We start from the raw sequence: 19,231 nt of genomic DNA on the forward strand, positions 1-19,231 counted from the left end.
TTCTCCAAAAAAAAAAAAAAAATATATATATATATATATATATACGTAAACAACAGATAAAGCTCGTTCTAACTTCAGTGATAATTATATGAGTACACACTGGTGACAGGGAAGTTGTGGATATACTGGGTGATGAATGTCAAATACCTGATCATAGGGTAATAAGGAAGGTGTGTAATCATCATAGAGTTTCAGTTCTACAACTCTTTAGTGTTCTCAGTGCCCTTGTGTGTCCCTGAGTAGTAGAGGATTGATCCCACGTGGAGAATTGGACGTTATATTAGCTAACAACTAGGGGGATCAGGCCCAATTTTCAGACTGCAAGAAGTGGGGGGTTGAGCTACTTCAGATGAAAGTATGGTACTAGGATAATACATACTCTAAGTTATCTTTTGCATTTTAAATTTAATTCATATATGCGTATGTGTCCTGTGATGTTACAAAGGAATTTAAGTTGCCTTATTAAAATACCTGTGATTGAACAAAATGATGCACAAGTATGTAAATGAGGACATTGTGGCACAGGAGAAAAGAAAGGAAAAATAATAGTTACGAAGGATAGATGACAGATATGTTTCCGGGCTTCCATCAGCCAGAATTCACAAAGTCTGAAAAAGAGAAAAACAGTTGTTTAATATGAACAATTCAGAAACACTGCTACATAGCAATAACAGATATTTTTGAGGCTTTTTATTTATTTTTATTTATTTATTGTGATTTGGGTGAAAATTTACAAAGCAAATTCACTTTCCGTACAGCAGTTCACATATACTTTGTCTCATGACATTGACCACAATTTACCACAATGCAACAGTTCCCCTCCCACTTCCAATAATTACCTCTTCCTTGTGTCCATCCCTCCATGCCCTCCTGCCCCCTGAGCTGTCTCCTAGTGCATAAGCAGCCCTTCTTTCTCCCATGATTGTTCTCTCCATGGGGTGTATCTACCTCAGGTAAATGTTCAACTCATATGCCTGTCTTCTGCTTGGCTGGAAGCCACAGGTGTGGGTTCAATTCCAGACCTGACGGGCGGCTAGGGGCCATAGTCTCAGTAGTTCTACCAGGCTCTATCGGACCAGCAAACCTGGTCCCCTCCTTTTTTTTTTTCTCCAAATGATTTTGAGTTTTGTCCACATTGTTCTCCCTCTCTATCCAGGATCCCCTACATAGATCCCCTTCCAAGTGATTGACATTGGTAGCCAGGCACCATCTAGTTCTTCTGATCTCATAGTCATATAGGCTACAGATTGGATGGTGTACCAGTCTCTAGGACTGATTGTATCCATGAATTTTTGGTTTTCTTCATTCTTCTTTGCTCTGGATGGGGAGAGACCCATCATTGCATCTAGATGGCAGCTTGCAAGGTTTTAAGATCCCGGTCGCTACTCGCCAAAGTAGGAGGTGGAACAATGTTTTGTGTAGTATGTTATGCCATTTGAGCTTGATGTCCCCTGCAACTATGGTTCCAAGCCCACAGGTTCAACTACTCGGTCCCTCTCGGTAGCTGGCTGTGACCAAGCAGTGACTACCATCTTGAGGCTTGTTTCTTGTAACACCCCTTGGTATTGGTCTGTGGCTTGACTCCCCAGCCATGAGGTCACTACTCTGGTGATCTGGCCGAAATCAGGTGACTCTTTAGAGCGGTGTGCAACTATTTGTGTGAGAAAGTCTGAGTTTGTTTTTGTTTTTAATATTTAATCCCTCACAAATCAGTACTTTTGTACAGTATAATAAAAGTGTCATGACAATAGCAAAACACTATAAAAATGTGTAAATACATACTTCCAGTTTTTGTGCTTATGTTGTCGTGAACTGATGACAGTTTGTGGGCACCCCTCTGCCACCGACCACCTTTGAGTGGCACTGTAGTGCCCACTAGTGCTTCCCAAGTGCTGCTCCATAGATGGTTGTATCCGACTCATCCACACGGTGGATAGTTAAACAACCCTGCCTGTCACTTACCCTTTGTATTCATATAGTGTGTGAACCTGAGTTTTCACCGTAGTGTGCAGCTCAAATGAGAGAGAAATAATTGGGCTTTGTTGGCTTCTGTAAGACTGCATCTGTGTCCATAATTCCTGATTTCACATTTGTGCTTTCTTCAAAACAGCCTTACTGTTTTCATTGTTTGAGTTTTAATAAGTAAACACTGAAAATTTACAGAATAGACTTACACTAACACAATGCTGCTTTTATCTGATTATTGGTATGTTGGGGTTTTGTCCAAGAATTTGTTTATATAAACATTTTTGAAAACTACTCACAGGGAGGAATGGAAAGACTACACTCCCTCAGGCAATCTTCCAGGAACAATTTCTTTGAACCAGTCTTTTGAAAATGTGGAGCATCAGTGTATACAAGCCTATGCTTCCTAACAAATATATGAATACTACATACATTTAGTGATTTTAGCACTTCCCATTTTAATATGCTCAAGGAAGGATTTCTCTTTGATTCAAGATAAGGCAGTATGAAGGTAATCTTGCTAAATGTAAAAGTAGGCCAGTAAAGGTTTTGTTTTTTTTTTAAACTAGAAGGCATGACAGATTTTTGGCTTAATGTAAAGAATTCTGCAGTAGTAAGTGAACCCTCACAGGGCCATACAGTAGCATTGGTTCAGGGTATTCCAGCCTGGAGGGGAACTCAGTCTAGTTCATGTCTTCATGTCCCCTCCATGGCTGAGTCAGTACATCAGCCCACTCATTCCTGGTGTCTTGGTTAATGAATGATGATATTTTTCTGTTGCAGTGGCCTAATTTTTTTCCCTTGATAAAAACAGAGCTTTAAACATTTATTACCTCTTTTAAGTAACTGAAATTTTTAGAAGTTTTTATATATGGTTTATAATCCACTCTTGGGAAAAACAATCTTTGCAGGTAGAATAGAAGAGGCTTTGGATCCAGATGAAGAGCGACGAGTCCAAATCAGGAGACAAGAGCAAGCCGTGCGCTCTGCCCGGATGCTCTATGTCCTCCAGCAGCAGGTGGGAAAGCCCAGGGGAGAGGGATGTTCCACTTGGTGTACCACATTTCTCAGAGATTCCTAATAATTAGCACCAAAATATCCTATACAAATGCTTTGTGTAGGCTAGATTTCTTGCACCTATGGGCAAATAGTTATTTTTGTTTTCTTTTTGTCATTGTGTGTTTATTATGTGTGAATGGCTAGACTCCTTAGAAATGGGGTTAACTTTTGAGGGCCATAGATTTTTGGGTCCTTTCCCCAGAAAAATGTGTGCCTGCATTGTACAGCACATAATTTTGCGTTTAAAGTCAAGTGGGTTGGTTACTGCAAAGTCATGGTCCCATTAATGAACCCTAGTCCTAGAGGAAGGAGCTCTGATAGCATAGTGCCTAAGGCACTTGGCTGCTAACCAGAAGGCTGGCGGTTCAAACCCACCAGCCATTCCTCGGAAGGAAGGTTGGGCAATCTACTTCTGTAGTAATGCCACCTTGGAAACCCAAGGAGGGGTCACCATGGGTCAGGTCCAACTTGACAGCACATAACAACGACAACAGTTCTAGAGGAAAGGGACCTTGTTAGTTTCCCCTCTGTCTAGTGTTTATAATCCAGTAGGAGCTTGTTGTTGTTGTTATGTGCCGTTGAGTCGGACCCGACTCATAGCGACCCCTCCTTGGGTTTCCGAGGCAGTATCACTACGGAAGTAGATTGCCCTATCTTCCTTCTGAGGAGTGGCTGGTGGGTTTGAACCGCCAGCCTTCTGGTTAGCAGTCAAGTGCCTTAAGAACTATGCTACCAGAGCTCCTAGTAGGAGCTTAGTCAATAGTAAATAATTTGATTCTTCCTGTAGTAATAGTAATACATTTGCATTCTGATAGTGGAAAAGTAAAGACCTTGTTAAATGTTTCTTAGGACACATTTAGTAACTGATAGACAGTTATTTGTAGTCTTGACATTGTGGTTAGATACTTTTAAATGTTTGTGGTGAACTTAGTGCCTTACTTGTTAATTATTAGCCTTTAACTCACTTCTGGCCACTGAAGTCACACATTGACCTTATTGCTTAAATCAAAAACTTGATGTTTTTGTTTAAAAAATATCTGAATTAGATTTTATTCTATTATATTTCAGTCCTTACTCTACTTTGCTGCCATAGAAATTGTTCTAAAACACAAATCTTATAATCTCAGACCTCTGCTTAAAAGACTTCAGTGGCTCTCTGTAACTTACAGGTTAAAGGATGCATTCTTGGTCATGGCACTTAAGACTTCATGATATGGCCCTCTTGCCTTTCCGGAGTCACCTCCACCTTTGCTCCTTCATACTAAATTCCTATTATATTGGGGACCAAGGGATAGAAGGTGTACACTGCTCTATTCACCATCTTGAACTGGACACCAGTAACTTTTTATGAGGCGTGAATGAAGAGTGTTTTCTCATTTTCAAGTGACTGTAATTAATAATGGTTGTATTTGGACAAGATGTATTCTTTTCTACAAAAAAAGATCAGTGGAAAGGTATGAAATTTATCATTTTTTTCCTCTTTATAAAACAGATAAAGGAAATCCAGGAAGACTTGGATAAATTGAGCCCACATAAAATTAAGCACACTAAGAAGGTATGATGCAATTAAATTATGATTAATACTTTTTATAAATTACATTTCCATTGTTAGTATTACGTGTGGGTTCTCTGCATTAATACTGTCTTGAGTATTGTAGAAAGCTGTTGTTGAGGGAGTCACCGCTTAATTCTGAATACGAAGTTGCCTTCCAGTGAACAGGTTCTGAAGAATAATTTTCTGTTGTTGCTGCTGGTATAAAAAAACTGAGAGTAGGAAGAGAAAAGACTTTGTCATTAGAAACTTTAAACTTTATAATTTCCTTTATTATGAAAAATGTTTTGACACCAGGAAGAGCTCTCTATGAAGAAGATGGACTGTAAATATTCTTATTTATGGGTTGGGTTGTATTAGAAAGTTCTGAACATCAAAATAACTTCTCCCTTCTTATTTATTATCAGTCATGGGCAATGTCTAGGCTGGCAGCTGCCCACCGTGGGGCCATTCGGGCCTTACAGGTATTTGTCACTCAGTTTACTGACCGAGGAGAACACCCAGTTCCTTCACGGATTCGTGAACTGGGCAGTCTCATCCGCCAACTTTCACTCTGTTCTGCCAAGCTGGATTCTGATCCTTCTGTCCCTGATGTGGTTATAGATATCCTGCAACAAATTGAGGTACGAGATTGACTCCAATTAACATGAAAAGTATTTTATTTCTAAGCAGAGAAGTAATGCTATTGCTGGTTTCATTAGGATTGGTGGAGACTCACGACAGAAGTGCTGCTTCGTCAGTTAAAGCTTCACAGCAGGATGAGGAGACGTACTTGGTTTTTATTTTACTGTTCCCACCGTCTAGCCTATATTATTATATTTTACTTCTTTGAGATTTTGTGACATATAACAACTCTTAACCAGGTCCATTAATTAAACAGACTGTTCATCCCTAGGGAGCTCTGGTGGCATAGTGCCTAAAGCATTTGACTGCTAACCAGAAGGCTGGTGGTTTAACCCCCCCCGGCCACTCCTTGGAAGGAAGTTTGGGCAATCTTATTTCCATAGTGACCTTGAAAACCCAAGGAGGGGTCTCTATGAGTCGGATCCAACTCGATGGCAGTGAGTTTTGTTTTGTTTTGTTTTGTTTTTTTCATTCATCCCTGGCTGTGCCAATTAATAACATACTCTTAGATTAGTGTTAAGATTAGAATATTAGTGTTTGATCTTGATGGATCTTAGAAGACAAGCAGAGCCTCAAATCCTATGATTTGACTGGGTATTGCTGGAAATCCCAACAGCAGATAAGCCCTCCCTGACATGTTCAAGTCAGGGATGGATGGTGTTCTTAGTACTTAACTGTGACAAAGACAGTAATAGCACACTATTCCCTTAAATCTCTCTCGTTCTCTGAAGTTTGTAGAATGCTACCACATAATTATGCCCTTTGATCTTTACCACACAACTATGCTTTGCGATTTCTGGTAGCGTAGTGCCTAAGGCACTTGACTGCTAACCAAAAGGCTGGTGGTTCAAACCTGCCAGCCACTCCTCGAAAGGAAGATTGGGCAATCTACTTCCGTAGTGATACTGCCTTGGAAACCCAAGGAGGGGTCGCTGTGAATCAGGTCTGACTCGATGGCACATAACAACAACAGCAACATGATTTGCGATAGCTTTTATTACTACTATTTTGCAGATTTAAAAAAAAGAAAAGGTCAGGGAGCATACACAATTACTTGTCTTGAGGCTGGGAATCAAATTTCTATCTCCTAATTTTCATTGCAGTTTTATTTCCACTATGCCATACACTTTCATTCACAAATAAAAAAGATAATCTTTATGTTAGCATGCCATAGTAAGAAATGTTAGCTATAGAGGAAGATGATACAGTGGGGAGAATTCTGTACTTAGTGACATGCTAGTTCTACTGTTAATGAGATCCTTAATTGTCATAAGTCCCCTTCTGGCTTTAAAATCCCATTATACAGTAAATGTGTTTGTACAGAACACAGCATCAGGGAGGTCATCGTCAAATGCGGATCTCAGAACGTTAGGCAGCATATCGTAATGTGATGCTTTTTAAACTTTACCGATAAGAAAGTGATTAGCCAGAATGACTTCATTTAAATGATTTGCCTTCATAATCCTAGAGAGGCTCTCATGATTATCTAGGCCCTCTTCCAAAGTTTGAACAAGAATAAATTTTCTTCACATAATGTTTATCACCCCTACTTTTGAAAATACTCAGTGCAAGAAATTTATTCTTAGTATTGATATACTATTCCACAGCATTTCTAAAGAGTACTTTATTATTATCTGAACTAAATCTCCCCAACTATGTTTACTTACCGTTGTTTTTGTATTGATTGGATAGAGACAAGGCCTTCACTCCGCCTGGTAGCCAATGTGTGGCTATGTATTAGAGGGTACGTCTATTTTAGGAAGAGGGGACATGGATCTCCTACCAGTATTATGGTAGATGAGTGAGCAAAGCCACTGGACTTGTTTAGTTTATGAAAATTATGTTAAATATAGCAGTTGGCTCACTTAAAATACTGTTTGAATTTGTGAAGTTTTCATTTTGAATTAAAATGCTCTTAAAGCATATAGGATTGTATTCTGAGGACTATAGTTCTAATTTCTAAAAGGGTGATCCTGAATTTTAGGATTGGGATGCCTTGTTGTTGTTGCTGTTATGTGCCATTGAGTCGGTCCCAACTCATAGCGACCCCTCCTTGGGTTTCCGAGGCAGTATCACTACAGAAGTAGGATTCCCATCCTTCCTTCTGAGGAGTGGCTGGTGGGTTTGAACCACCAGCCTTCTGGTTAGCAGTCAAGTGCCTTAGGCACTATGCTACCAGAGCTCCTGGGATGCCCTTAGAAGTAATCATTCTTCATGTCTTTGCTATTGCTTTTATTGAGCTAAAGGGCTCTGGTGGCACAGTGGTTAAAGTATTCAGCTGCTAACCAGAAGTTTGGCAGTTCAAACCCACCAGCTGCCCTGCTGGAAAAAGATAAGGCAGTCTGCTTCTGTAAATATCTTGTACACCCTGTAGGGCAGTTCTTCTCTGTCCTATAGGGTCTCTTTGAGTCAGAATTGACTCAGTGGCAGTGGGTTTGGTTTTGATTTGGTTAGTGAGCTAAACAAGCTTTTTCCTTTTTTTTTAAAAAAAAAAATGGATAAATTCCTTTTATTGATTAATTTGATGTCCTAAATGGTTAAGTTTTAAAATTAAGTTCAACAATATTTGGTTGACCATTAAAAATAGTGGTTTCTTTAACACATTTTTCTGAAGTCCTTTTTAGTTTTGTGATTAAAAAGCATTCTTTTGTGATACAAAGTAAGAATAATTGAATGATTTCATGATAGGACTTGGAATCCCTCCTGGAACAGAAACTGTCACCAAAAAAAGTGAAAAAATGTTTCTCTGGAACTCGGAGCAAATTTCCTGTTGGTAGCCAAAGAGTCTTAGAGAAATGGCCAAGTACATCATCGAAGAGTGAAAGGAGACTCTCTGGAGCAAAGGAGATGTTTCCACAGGAAACAGGCCGACCTTCAGTAGCAAAGAAGCTTCTTGCTGGTATGTGTCTTCAAGTGTTTATTGCAAGATACTTTATTCTTTGAAACCATCTGGACGGTCACAGTTATTACACTGAAGGGAAAATAAGAATTCAGAAGGTCGTCCGTAATAGAGGCCCTTTAGGATGAGTGATTAGGAACCAAGATGCTTTCTCAGACCAGAGGCTATTCATTCATCCATCAGAAACCCAAACCCACTGCCACCAAGTCAATTCTGACTCATAGAGACCCTATAGGACAGATAGAACTGCTCCATAGGGTTTCCAGGCTATAAACCTTTATGGAAACAGACATCTTTGTCCTGTAGAGCATCTGATGAGTTCGAACCCCCGAACTTTCAGTTAGCAGCCAAGCCCTTAATCACTGCACTACCAGGGCTCCCAGGGAGCTCTGGTAGCATAGTGCCTAAGGCACTTGACTGCTAACCAGGAGGCTGGCGGTTCAAACCCACCAGCCACTCCTCGGAAGGAAGGTTGGGCAATCCTACTGCCGTAGTGATAACTGCCTCGGAAACCCGAGGAGGGGTCGCTATGAGTCGGGGCCGACTGGACGGCAAATAACAACAACAACAACAACCAGGGCTCCCTATAGAGGAGATTGGAGAAAGTAAAATTCTCTATTTTGTTTTTCTGTTAGAGCTTTTGAGCCACTCAGAGTGGATTTCTACAGAGCCAGAAGCAGAACCGTACTTATTTTTAGAGTTTGTGTTACAAACACACACACACACACACACACACAGTGGTGAAGTGAGTTCTTTTGTGTGGAGTTTTGCCTTGGTTCTGTGGCAAAACAGCTTGAGAGATTTTTCCTCTATGCCTTGAGGAGTTACCTTTGCCCTAGTTCCCACCCTAGAAAGTTTGTTACATTTATCTAGGTTGGTTGACAGCTGTAAACAATATGGTTTGATACTTCTTATCTGATCTTGGGCTGTAGCATGCCCTGTGATATGTATGCACCTTGATGGACTTGGTCAATATACTATGCAAATGAAGTGTTTGTAGCCTGCTGTGCAGATGAAGTGTCTGCCTCCTATCTAGAGGGGATTGGTCAGTTTGTAGATGAGGGAATATATATACATGTAAATATATAAAAGGAGCTCTGGTAGCACAGTTACTAAGGCATCTGACTGCTAACCAGAAGGTTGGTAGTTCAAACCCACCAGCCACTTTGCAGAAGCAAGACTGGGCAATCTACTTCTGTAAAGATTTACTGCCTTGGAAACCCAGTGGGGGTTGCTGTGAGTCGGAATCAACTCACTGGCAGTGGGTTTGGTTTTTGGTATTTATGTATGTATGTACACACGCACATGTATATATTGTTGTTGCTGTTGGATGCCGTTGAGTTGGCTGTGACTCATAGCAACCCTGTGTACAACAGAACAAAACACTGTCCAGTTCTGGGCCAGCATCTCAATCCCTGCTATACCTGAGCCCATCATTGCAGCCACTGTGTCAGTCCATCTCATTGAGGGCCTTTCCCTTTTTCACTGACCCTCTACTTTATCAAGCGTGAACGTGTGTATCTATATCTCTATCTATATATGTAGATATGTGTTCATACACACATGCACTCACAAGTTGTCAATTTTAAGACACGGCCCCTCCCAACAGGGAGCCACAAACTGACCATCTGAACAGTGTTTTCTGATCTATAAACATGGAATGCTTTTTCAATTATTTCTTTAAGCATATTTTTAGTTTTCAGAGTATAAGTTTATACTTCTTTTGTTAAACTTATTCCTAAGTATATTATTCTTTTTGATGCTATTGTCATTGGAAATGTTTTCTTAATTTAATTTTTCAACTGAATTACTATTATAAGTGTATAGAGATGCAGTTGATTTTTGTATTTTGACCTTGTAGCTTGTAGCCTTGCTGAAGTCATGTATTAGTGCTAGTAATTTCAGGGGTTGGTTCCTATAAGATTTTTCTATATACAAAATCATCATCTGCAAATATAGTTTTAATTTTTCCTTTCCAGTCTGGATGCTGTTTGTTTGTTTTTCCTTCCTTGATTGCCCTGGCAAGTGGTGATGCAGTGGTTAAGCACTGACCTGCTAACGGAAAGGTTGATGGTTCAAACCCACCACCCACTCTGTAGGCATTCTGTTTCTGTAAAGATGACAGCCTTGGAAACCTGTAGGGCACTTCTACTCCGTTCTGCAGGGTCTCTGTGAATTGGAACTGACCTGATGGCCGTGGATTTTATGGGTTTAATCCCTTGGCTAGAACCTCTGTACAATATTGAATATAGAGGGGTGAGAGCAGATATCCTCATCTAATTCCTAACCTTAAGGGAAAGTGTTCAGTCTTTGATCTGTAAGTATGATGTTAGCTGTGGGATTTTCATTGATCCCCTTTATTAGGATGAGGAAATTTCCTAGTTTGTTGAGTATTTTGTTATAGAAGGGTATTGGATTTTCTCAAATGTTTTTCTGTGTCTATTGAGATGATCATGTAGTTTTGTTTTTCATTCTATTGGTGTGCTGTATTAAATTGGTTGATTTTCACATGTTGAACCAACATTACAGGAACAAATGTGAAAAAGGAGGCAGGCAGACGGAGAAAAGCCCAGACCTAGCTTCTAATCCCAACTCGACCAGTTTGTGACCTTGACTTGATGACCTAATCTTTCTGAACCTTAATTTTTTCACCTTTAAAATGGGGATAATAGTCCTTATCCTGTATAGGTGACATGTTTGTTGTAAGTAGCAGATTGGATCATTGCCAAGTGCTTTACAAATGTAAGTTTTTTTGTTTTTTTTTTAGCTCATAATATATCACCTAGGTTGTTAAGAAAAGGCTGGATTCTATGAGGCAGATTCTGAGTAAGAGAAAATCTTTGGGGCTAGTTTAAAATGAGTTTTGTTGGTTTTTAAAATTAATGAAGCTAGGGGATCATAAAAAAGTGAGCATCAGTGTTCAGGAAAATAAATTTATGTGGAACAACTCTGTAGTCCATGACTAGGGCAGAAAGAATGGGCCCTAGCCCTGGACTGCAAGTCAGAAGACTGGTCTCTGCTACTTGCTCTTCTTGTGACCTTGAGTAAAACACTGAAGTGTCATGTCATGGTGAGGCTCAAATGAGGTGATGAATGCAGATTATTGTAAAAAGCCTTAAGCAGAAGTCAGGGATGATAGTATTGTTACCATTGTTGTTACAAATTGAAGGGTAGTTATAGTTAGCTACTTTGCAAGTTTAATACATTTGATTGTGGGGAAAGATGTATTTCTTTTATTTTTATTGTTTCTTTTTGTCCTTATGAACTGGATTTCAGGTCACATTTCTCTTTTTCTGTTTTAGATTAATATTTTTTTAGAAGTTACTCTGCCTACTTAATTCTTCCTTTCTGGTTTCCTAAGGTCTCCCCCTGCACCCATATTCACCCCACCCCACCCCACCCCAAAGGAATTAAAAAAAAAAAAGATCATAGGGAATCAGTTCAGTGGACTCCCGCTGGGATGTATGTGTGAGCCTGAAATGAGCAGCAGATCAGCTTCCTTGTGACTAAGGAAATTGTTGGCTGGTGCAGTTTTTCAGCAGCTCCTGAAATGTTTGCCATAATCACTTGCATTTGTGTAACTTGTCAGATACAGGTGGCTCCCTTGCCACCAGCAGCAATGTCCTCAAATTCAGCTACAGGTGCTCTCAAAATTTGTACTGCATTTGGGTATTGATTGATTCAAATCATAACTGAAAAGCCATCAGGATATGTAGAGGTCAGATTCAGGCTACCCTCCTGGATAGAAATTTGAGGGTTAATAAATTACAGAGTCGATCTTGGCATTCTTTTCTGCTGATTTATATTTTCCTTGCTGTGTGACTTCTCCAGCCTTGACCAGTACCAGATTAAGGAAGAAGTGATGCCAGGAAGCTATGACCCTTGGCATGTTGTTGTTATGTGCCTTCAGGTCAGACCGGACTCATAGCGACCCCTCCTTGGTTTCTGAGGTGGTATCACTACGGAAGTAGGTTGCCCAACCCTCCTTCCGAGGAGTGGCTTGTGGGTTTACTGTTGTTAAAATAGTCTGAATGTAGTTTTCCTTTTATGGTGAAGTAAGGTCCCTAGGTGGTGCTGTTCCCTCTCATCTACTGACCTAAAGGTTGGCTGTTCAAACCCCCCCAGCAGTGCCACAGAAAAAGGCATGGTGATCTGCTTTTGTAGGATTACAGCCAAGAAACCCTACTTCTAAAATGTCAGCCATTGAAAATGCTATGGAGCACAGTTTACTCTGACACACATGGAGTAGCAGGTTTGGTTTTACTTAATTATTTAAAACATACAGAAAAAGAATGCGAATAATAAACACTCTGGTACCAAACACCCAGGTTTAGCAGATGTTAACACCTTTGCTTTATTATTAGCCTCAGAAAATTTTTAGAAATAAAATATGACAGTTATAGTTGAAGTCCCTACTCCATACGCCTCATTCTTTCACTGAGAGGTTACTACGGTTGTTGTTATTGTTCTGTTTTTATATTTCCGCTGCATAAAGTGTCACTTCATATGCTGTACATTTTAAGTAAATAATACCTTACAGTATGTATCATTCTGTGCATTGCTTTCCCCCCTCTTATGTTTATAAGATTTGTTTATACTGATACATGAGTTTTAATTTGTCAGTTTTAACTGCTGTGATTGCACTTGCAATTGAGGGGATTGGTGAAAAGCAGGACTCCAGGAATTGACAGAACGGCCATTGAGATGTTTCAACAAACGGTTGCAGCACTGGAGACGCTTACTTGTTTATGTCAAGATGTTTGGAAGACAGCTACCTGGGCACAGATATGGATCTCTTCCTGTCGGTTGGCCAACAACAACAACAACAACACAGGAGTTCTCACATACATGCACAGAAGACATGAGCCTCAGATAATCACTTCATCATTGTTTATAAATACTAAAAAATTAGCAACGCCCTTAATGTCTGTCAGTAAAAAGAACTGAAAACAAACTGTGATAAATCTATACAAGGAAAATGTACACAGCAATTAAATTGATAAATTAAAATTCCTGTATCAATATGAACAAATCTTATAAACGTAAGTGGGGAACAAACAGTCTGCAGAATGATGCGTACATAGGCCGAGTATATCCTAGAAGTGAAGTTGCTGAGTTGTACTATGTGAGAATCTTTAACTAAAATAAAAACAATTAAATTGCTCTCCAACGATTTGGGCTAATTATACATATGCTAGTAGTCGTTGAAGGAGCTCTGGTGATAGAATGGTTAAAGCATTTGGCTGCTAACCAAAAGGTTGGTGGTTCAAACCAACCAGTTGCTGCGCCAAAAAAAAGATGAAGCAGTCAGTTAACATAAAGACTTACAGCCTTGAAAACCCAATGAAGGTCACTATGAGGTAGAGTCGACGTGATGGCAATGAGTGGGTAGTCTGAGAGCTTTTGTTTCTCAGCATTCTTGCTTATACTTCGTATTGTCACAATTTTTTAGAGGGGAGTGGCAATCTGATGAATGTAAAATGTTATCTCATTGTTTTAATTTGAATTTATGTGTTTGGGTATTGATCCAATGTCAGTTATATGATTACAGATATCTACTTCCAGATTCTGGGTTTTGTCTTAATTTTTTGTTGAATTTTCTTGTCAAAAGGAAGTTGTAGGCTGGTGCAATCAAATTTGAATATATCAGTATTTTTCTTTATTGTTTATCCTTTGACTCTAAGAAATTCTTTTCTGTCCTGATGTTGTAATAATATTCTCCTATGCTTTCTTCTAAAAACTTGAAATGTTTCCTTTCATATTTAGGTCTTTGTTTCATTTAGAATTTGTTTTTTTCATTGTGCATCAAGGACCCACTCTTTTTTTTTTTTTTTTTAAACTTGGGAATATCCATAGTTTCTGCACTACTTATTGAGCAGTCTAGTGTGTACTCACTGATTTGTAAGTCGCTTCTGTTGTAGCCATTTACTACATTGCCTCTGTGCCTGGTCCTGCATAACTTCCACTCTGGCTTCATGTTGTAGTCGTATAATGAAGCCTTTAGGTCTGGTACAGTAAAATGACTCCTCCTCTCTCCACACACATGATTTTGTTCTTTAAAATTATTTGGGTATTTCTTGAGATTTTACTCTTCATGTGAATTTTAAGATCAGCTAGGTTAAATCCACAGAAAATTCTGTTGGGATTTTAATTTAACATGCATTTGATTATTTTTGAGAGAATTGACATATTTATAGTATTGAGTCTTTCTATTCATGAAAAAATTTATTCAGGTCTTTACATCCTTTAAGAATACCTTTTCATTTTCTCAGCAAACATCTTATATGTAGTGTTAGATTTATTCCTAGATGCCTAATAGTTTTTGTTGCTAATGTTAATGGGATATTTTTTCTTTTATATCTTCTCTTATGTTTTCTGATTATTTTGATATGTGGAAATGATACTCATTTTGCATTCTTATCATCTTACATCCAGGAACCATGCTGAACTCTTTTTATTTCTAATTATCTATTCTCTTGGTCTGTATAGACCATTGTCTCATCTTCATATAAAGACGGTTTTGTTCTTTCCAGTTACAGGTTGAATGTCATGTTTGGAGTTTGTACTTTATTCTGTATCAGATAGGAGTTAGGAGCTACTGGAAGTTTGGTGTAGAGGAGTAGTATTTAAATATTTACATATTAGAAAATCAATTTTGACAGCAAGGTGAAGGTGTGATCAAAGTTAAACAAGGGACAAAATTAGAAGATGCTATTGTTAGTAGATATTGCAAATCTGACCTTGGGGGTGGCAGAAGGGGAGGAAGGGTGGAGATTAATACTAGAGGTATTTTGGAATTAGGATCAAAAGAACCTGGTGAATGAGTAAATGTGGGAGTTGAGACTTAGAGGCAGCCAAGGCACCTAGGTTTCTGCTTATATAAATAACTGCATAGTATTCACAGGAGGAGGAGTGAGTTTAGTAGCAAGTTTTCAACAAGGCTAGAGATTCATATCTGGAGTTTAACCGTCTATAGATAGTCATTTTCACTGACTTGATTTGAATAGCCTTTTCCCTTTGTCTTCTGAAATCTCTATATAGATAAGTGTCAACCTGATACCGAGCTTCCAGTGACTAAGAGGTTAGAGGACGAGCTTGATGCATTGGCTGTAGATGTCCTTCAGGAAGAAACTCCATCTATTTTAGACCAAAACGCAAGCTTCAGAGACGAAACATTAGCCCTGGCAAAAACAAGAGCAGTGAAAAGGAAGCCTGTGACTGCGCCTGTGCCTTTTAGGAAGAAAGATGCTCTGGCGCCTGCAAGACCGCAGCAGGTATGACGTCACTTCTTCCTTTTGGCCCATTTATATTGATCGGAAGTTGTACAAGGTCACACAGGCTAGTCAGTGGTGGAGCTGGGACTGGAGCTCTCAGGCAGGAAGGTGACAAAACTCTAAGTATAACTATCTGAGCTTAACTGACTGCAGATTGATTTTCTTTTTTAAGGAGGGTGGAGAGAAAATAGCACTTTTCAGTATTGCTGCTAGGACGCTGAGCATTCTCTCTTGGCCTGGCTCAGTAAGATCCTAATTTAATGTCAACCTCCTAAGTGGGCAGGCTGTTCTAAAACTCAGTGTTTTTTTGTTTCTCACTTGGAAGTGTGAAATTTGAAACTTGGTTCCTGCTAAAGGATAAACATGTATAAGTAATGATCACTTAACATTAAAAGACATTCTAGGATCAATACTTTCTCATACAGTTTTGGGAGCTAGGTGAGTAGTTAGAATTAACTAAGAAACTAAATTACATACATACATATATATTTTTTTAATTGCCTTTATATTATATTATGTTTATATTTTTTTATATTGCCTTTCTCTTCACCCAAATCAGTACTTGTCTCTACCTTTCTAGCAGTGTTCCCTCCCCCCTCTCTCCTCAAATCCTCTCCGCTCCCCTCCCCTCCCAACAAAGAAATAATATTTTAAGCTTCTATTTAAAATTCACTTAAAGCCCTACCAGCAGAGAACTGGGCAGAAGACCACCTCCTAGTCTGGATACCCCTTACTGTCATCAATGCCGTTTGACAGTACTGTCCAAAGGCTTCTCTAGCAAACCTGTGTATTGTCAGGGGGTTCCAGGAAGAGGGTATTGAGCAGTAATTACCGGTTACTGACAGTTCATGAATTAGGACCAAGCCTTGATTCTTTCCAAGCAAACTAGTATGAAGGCGGGAAGTCAGGACTGAGCCTGTAGTAGTTCAGCATGGTACTCTTCTCCAGAGGCGTGTGTTTAAATAGTCTGCTTCCTGCCATGTAGATGGCATATGCTGTCTGCCTTCATCGTTATCACCCTCCCCCATCTGATCTTCAGAAACAGAAAGAAACTATTATCTCCATTTTACAGATAAGAAATGTAAAACTCAGAAAGATTAAGTATTTTGGAGGAAAGGGCAGATTATTTCTTAATCTGGTAAAATATACAAAACATAAAATTTGCAGTTTTTAATCATTTTCAAGGCACATGTGTAACCATCACCACTGTTTGTTTCCCAAACCTTTTCATCACCTCAAACCAAAACTCTCACTGTTAAGAAGTAACTCCTCATTTCTCCCTTCCTCCCCTAGCCCGTGGCAACCACTAAACCACTTTCTGTCTGTGTGATTCTCTTCTAGATATTCATGTATTTATCCTTTTGTGTCTGATTCATTTCACTTAGTGTTTTCACAGGTTATAATTTGTAACATGTGTCAGGACTTCATTTCTCTTTCTGGCTGAATAATACTCCTTTGTATGTATAGGCCACATTTGTTTATCCAGTCATCTGTGGACACTTGGGCTGTTTTTACCTTTTGGCTATTATGAATAGTGCTGCAATGAACATTGGTATACAAGTATCTGTTTGAATCCCTACTTTTAATTCTCGATATATTTGTAGGAGTAGAATTGCTGGGTCATTTGGTAATTCTTTGTTTAACTTTTTGAATAACTGCCAGACTTTTTCATAGCAACTACACTACTTGACATTCCCCTCAGCAATGGATGAGGGTTCTAATGTCTCCAGATTCTCACCAGTACTTGTTATTTTCTGTTTTTTTGTTTTGTTTTAATAGCCATCCTGGTAGGCATAAAGTATCTCATTATGGTTTTGGTTGCATTTCTCTAATGACTGATGACTTTGAACATTTTTCATGTGTTCATTAGACATTTGTATATCTTCTCTGAAGAAATGTCTATTCAAATTTTTTCTCCATTTGTTGATTGGGTTTTATATCTTTATTGTTGAGTTATAGTAGTTGTTTATATATTGTGGCTGTGATGTAAGATTAAAGTATTGTAACCAAGAATGTTTTATGATTTACTGCTGAATAATATGTTACAGGGTTTTTTTGTTAATTAGGAAAAATGAATATAGAAAAATAGAAGCATATAAAGGTGGCAAAGCCAGGGCTCTAATTCTGCACCCTTGTTCCCCTCTCCTGGTCACTAGGGGTGTTTCAGTGTCACATATACCCTCCCCTTAAAACTTCTCCCATAGTGCTTTCCAGTTAGTGTTTTTGCTGAATTAGATGTCTGAATAGTGTAGGGACACTTGGAGATTCAGTAAACCAAAGACTGAAAGCAGGGTTTCTTTGATAGCCATTTGGCTTTATAATTTATACTTATCACTTGCAGGGACTCCATAAAGCTGAAAAGTGTAAACCAACTCAACCTCACATCAAAAGCAGGTTGCACCAGACAACAGTCTCGTCCAGACTGAAAATGAACCAACAGCCTGTGAGAGACCAAAGGGCTCCTTGGATACCACCAAATCCCACATCGCCACCAGCATCCCCTAAATGGTATGTGAAAATTCAAGGGACCATGCAAGTATATGATTTTATTTTTACTCCACAAATCAAAGGTTACTTATAGCTTAAAAAGCATCCTCACTGCCGCTGAGTCAGATCCGACTTATAGCGACCCTTCCTTGGGTTTCCGAGGCAGTATCACTACGGAAGTAGATTACCCAACCTTCCTTCCAGCTTAGAGCAAATAAATCAGCAGCCTTAGGTACCGTTAGGAAGGTAAAGTAATGTTTGGGTCAGTGAGACAAAAGAAATTTTTGCCCAAAAGCCTTTTGGTTCCTTTTTCCCACTTACCTGTGATTTGAGATCCTCCCATGTGCCACCCTGTCACCCTGCAGACATATGGACATGCGTCATTATATGGAGGATCATGGGTTTCTCTTCACTTGTCTCCTTTCACAATAGACTCTAGTTACTTGGGCCAAGAACTATGCCCTTTCTTATATCTGTATGTCCCATGCCTAGCTCAGTGCCTGGCACTTAGTAGGCATTCAGTAAGTCTTTGCTGAGTGAATAAATATTTAAAAATAATTTCCAATTCCAAGGCAAGATGATTATGAATTATAAAACCATACAAATGTAATAGAAACTGTCCTAACTGCAGGGGACATTATCACTTATCACCCTCATTCATAGCACATGGAGAATGAGGCAGCACCAAAGAAATAGGGTATTGTCCTCTAGGGGGGCCTGGGCCCAGCTAGTTAGGTGGAAATAATCTTTGGGATATTGGTTAAAGTGAAGGGGAGTTTATTTACCACAGGACAGTGATTCTGGAAAGCACAGTGGAAAGGACCAGGAGGTTGGACGGTAGCAGGAAGGAAGGAAAGAAAAAATGGTAATGTGAGGAGGAGAATGAGTGAGAGAACGATGAGTGTCTCGTCTGCCTTTTGGAGGCTGTCAAAAGACTGGGTGAGAAGCCTGGTGGAATGGCCTCCCTTTCAGATTCTGAATGATTCTGAATGTGTGGCTGTGCTTATCCATCAACCCCCATTTTAAAGTTGAAGAAATGATGTTTAAAGAATTTCACATCTCTACATTGATGGAGCAGGGCTAGAACTAAAATCAGGTCTTCTGATTTCATAATGTTCATGAGTATTAATTCAGAAATGTGAATACAGTTGGTAAGCCCATAAATAACATCAGTTGAAGTGTGTTTCAAACCCGATATATGTTGGGATGTCTTCTAGAATGCATGTATGAGGGATGGGAGAGGGAAGGGGTGTGGATAAGAATGCTGTATTCTGGTTTAAAAAGCTAAAGAGTTGCTTTGTAATAAGGAATGTAATTAGTGGCCTGACTGTATATTATAACAAGAGTTTTGTCAAAGTTCACCTGTTGCTC

The 19,231-nt window shown here is 39.2% G+C and overlaps 1 protein-coding gene across 1 annotated transcript in view; it reads left to right on the top strand.

The window, feature by feature from the left end:
• The window catches only part of KIAA0753 (KIAA0753 ortholog), a 74,592-nt gene that overhangs the window by 11,658 nt on the left and 43,703 nt on the right, over positions 1 to 19,231 (top strand). The window contains exons 3-8 of the mRNA XM_007937507.1: positions 2,877 to 2,983; positions 4,517 to 4,579; positions 4,984 to 5,199; positions 7,889 to 8,099; positions 15,141 to 15,373; positions 17,715 to 17,881. Coding sequence (XP_007935698.1) covers positions 2,877 to 2,983; positions 4,517 to 4,579; positions 4,984 to 5,199; positions 7,889 to 8,099; positions 15,141 to 15,373; positions 17,715 to 17,881 — 997 coding nt within the window. The remainder of the gene's footprint in view (positions 1 to 2,876; positions 2,984 to 4,516; positions 4,580 to 4,983; positions 5,200 to 7,888; positions 8,100 to 15,140; positions 15,374 to 17,714; positions 17,882 to 19,231) is intronic.

The sequence above is a fragment of the Orycteropus afer genome, unplaced genomic scaffold, assembly GCF_000298275.1.
Source record: "Orycteropus afer afer isolate SDZICR_OR568_19922 unplaced genomic scaffold, OryAfe1.0 scaffold00042, whole genome shotgun sequence".
NCBI classification, from domain to species: domain Eukaryota; kingdom Metazoa; phylum Chordata; class Mammalia; order Tubulidentata; family Orycteropodidae; genus Orycteropus; species Orycteropus afer.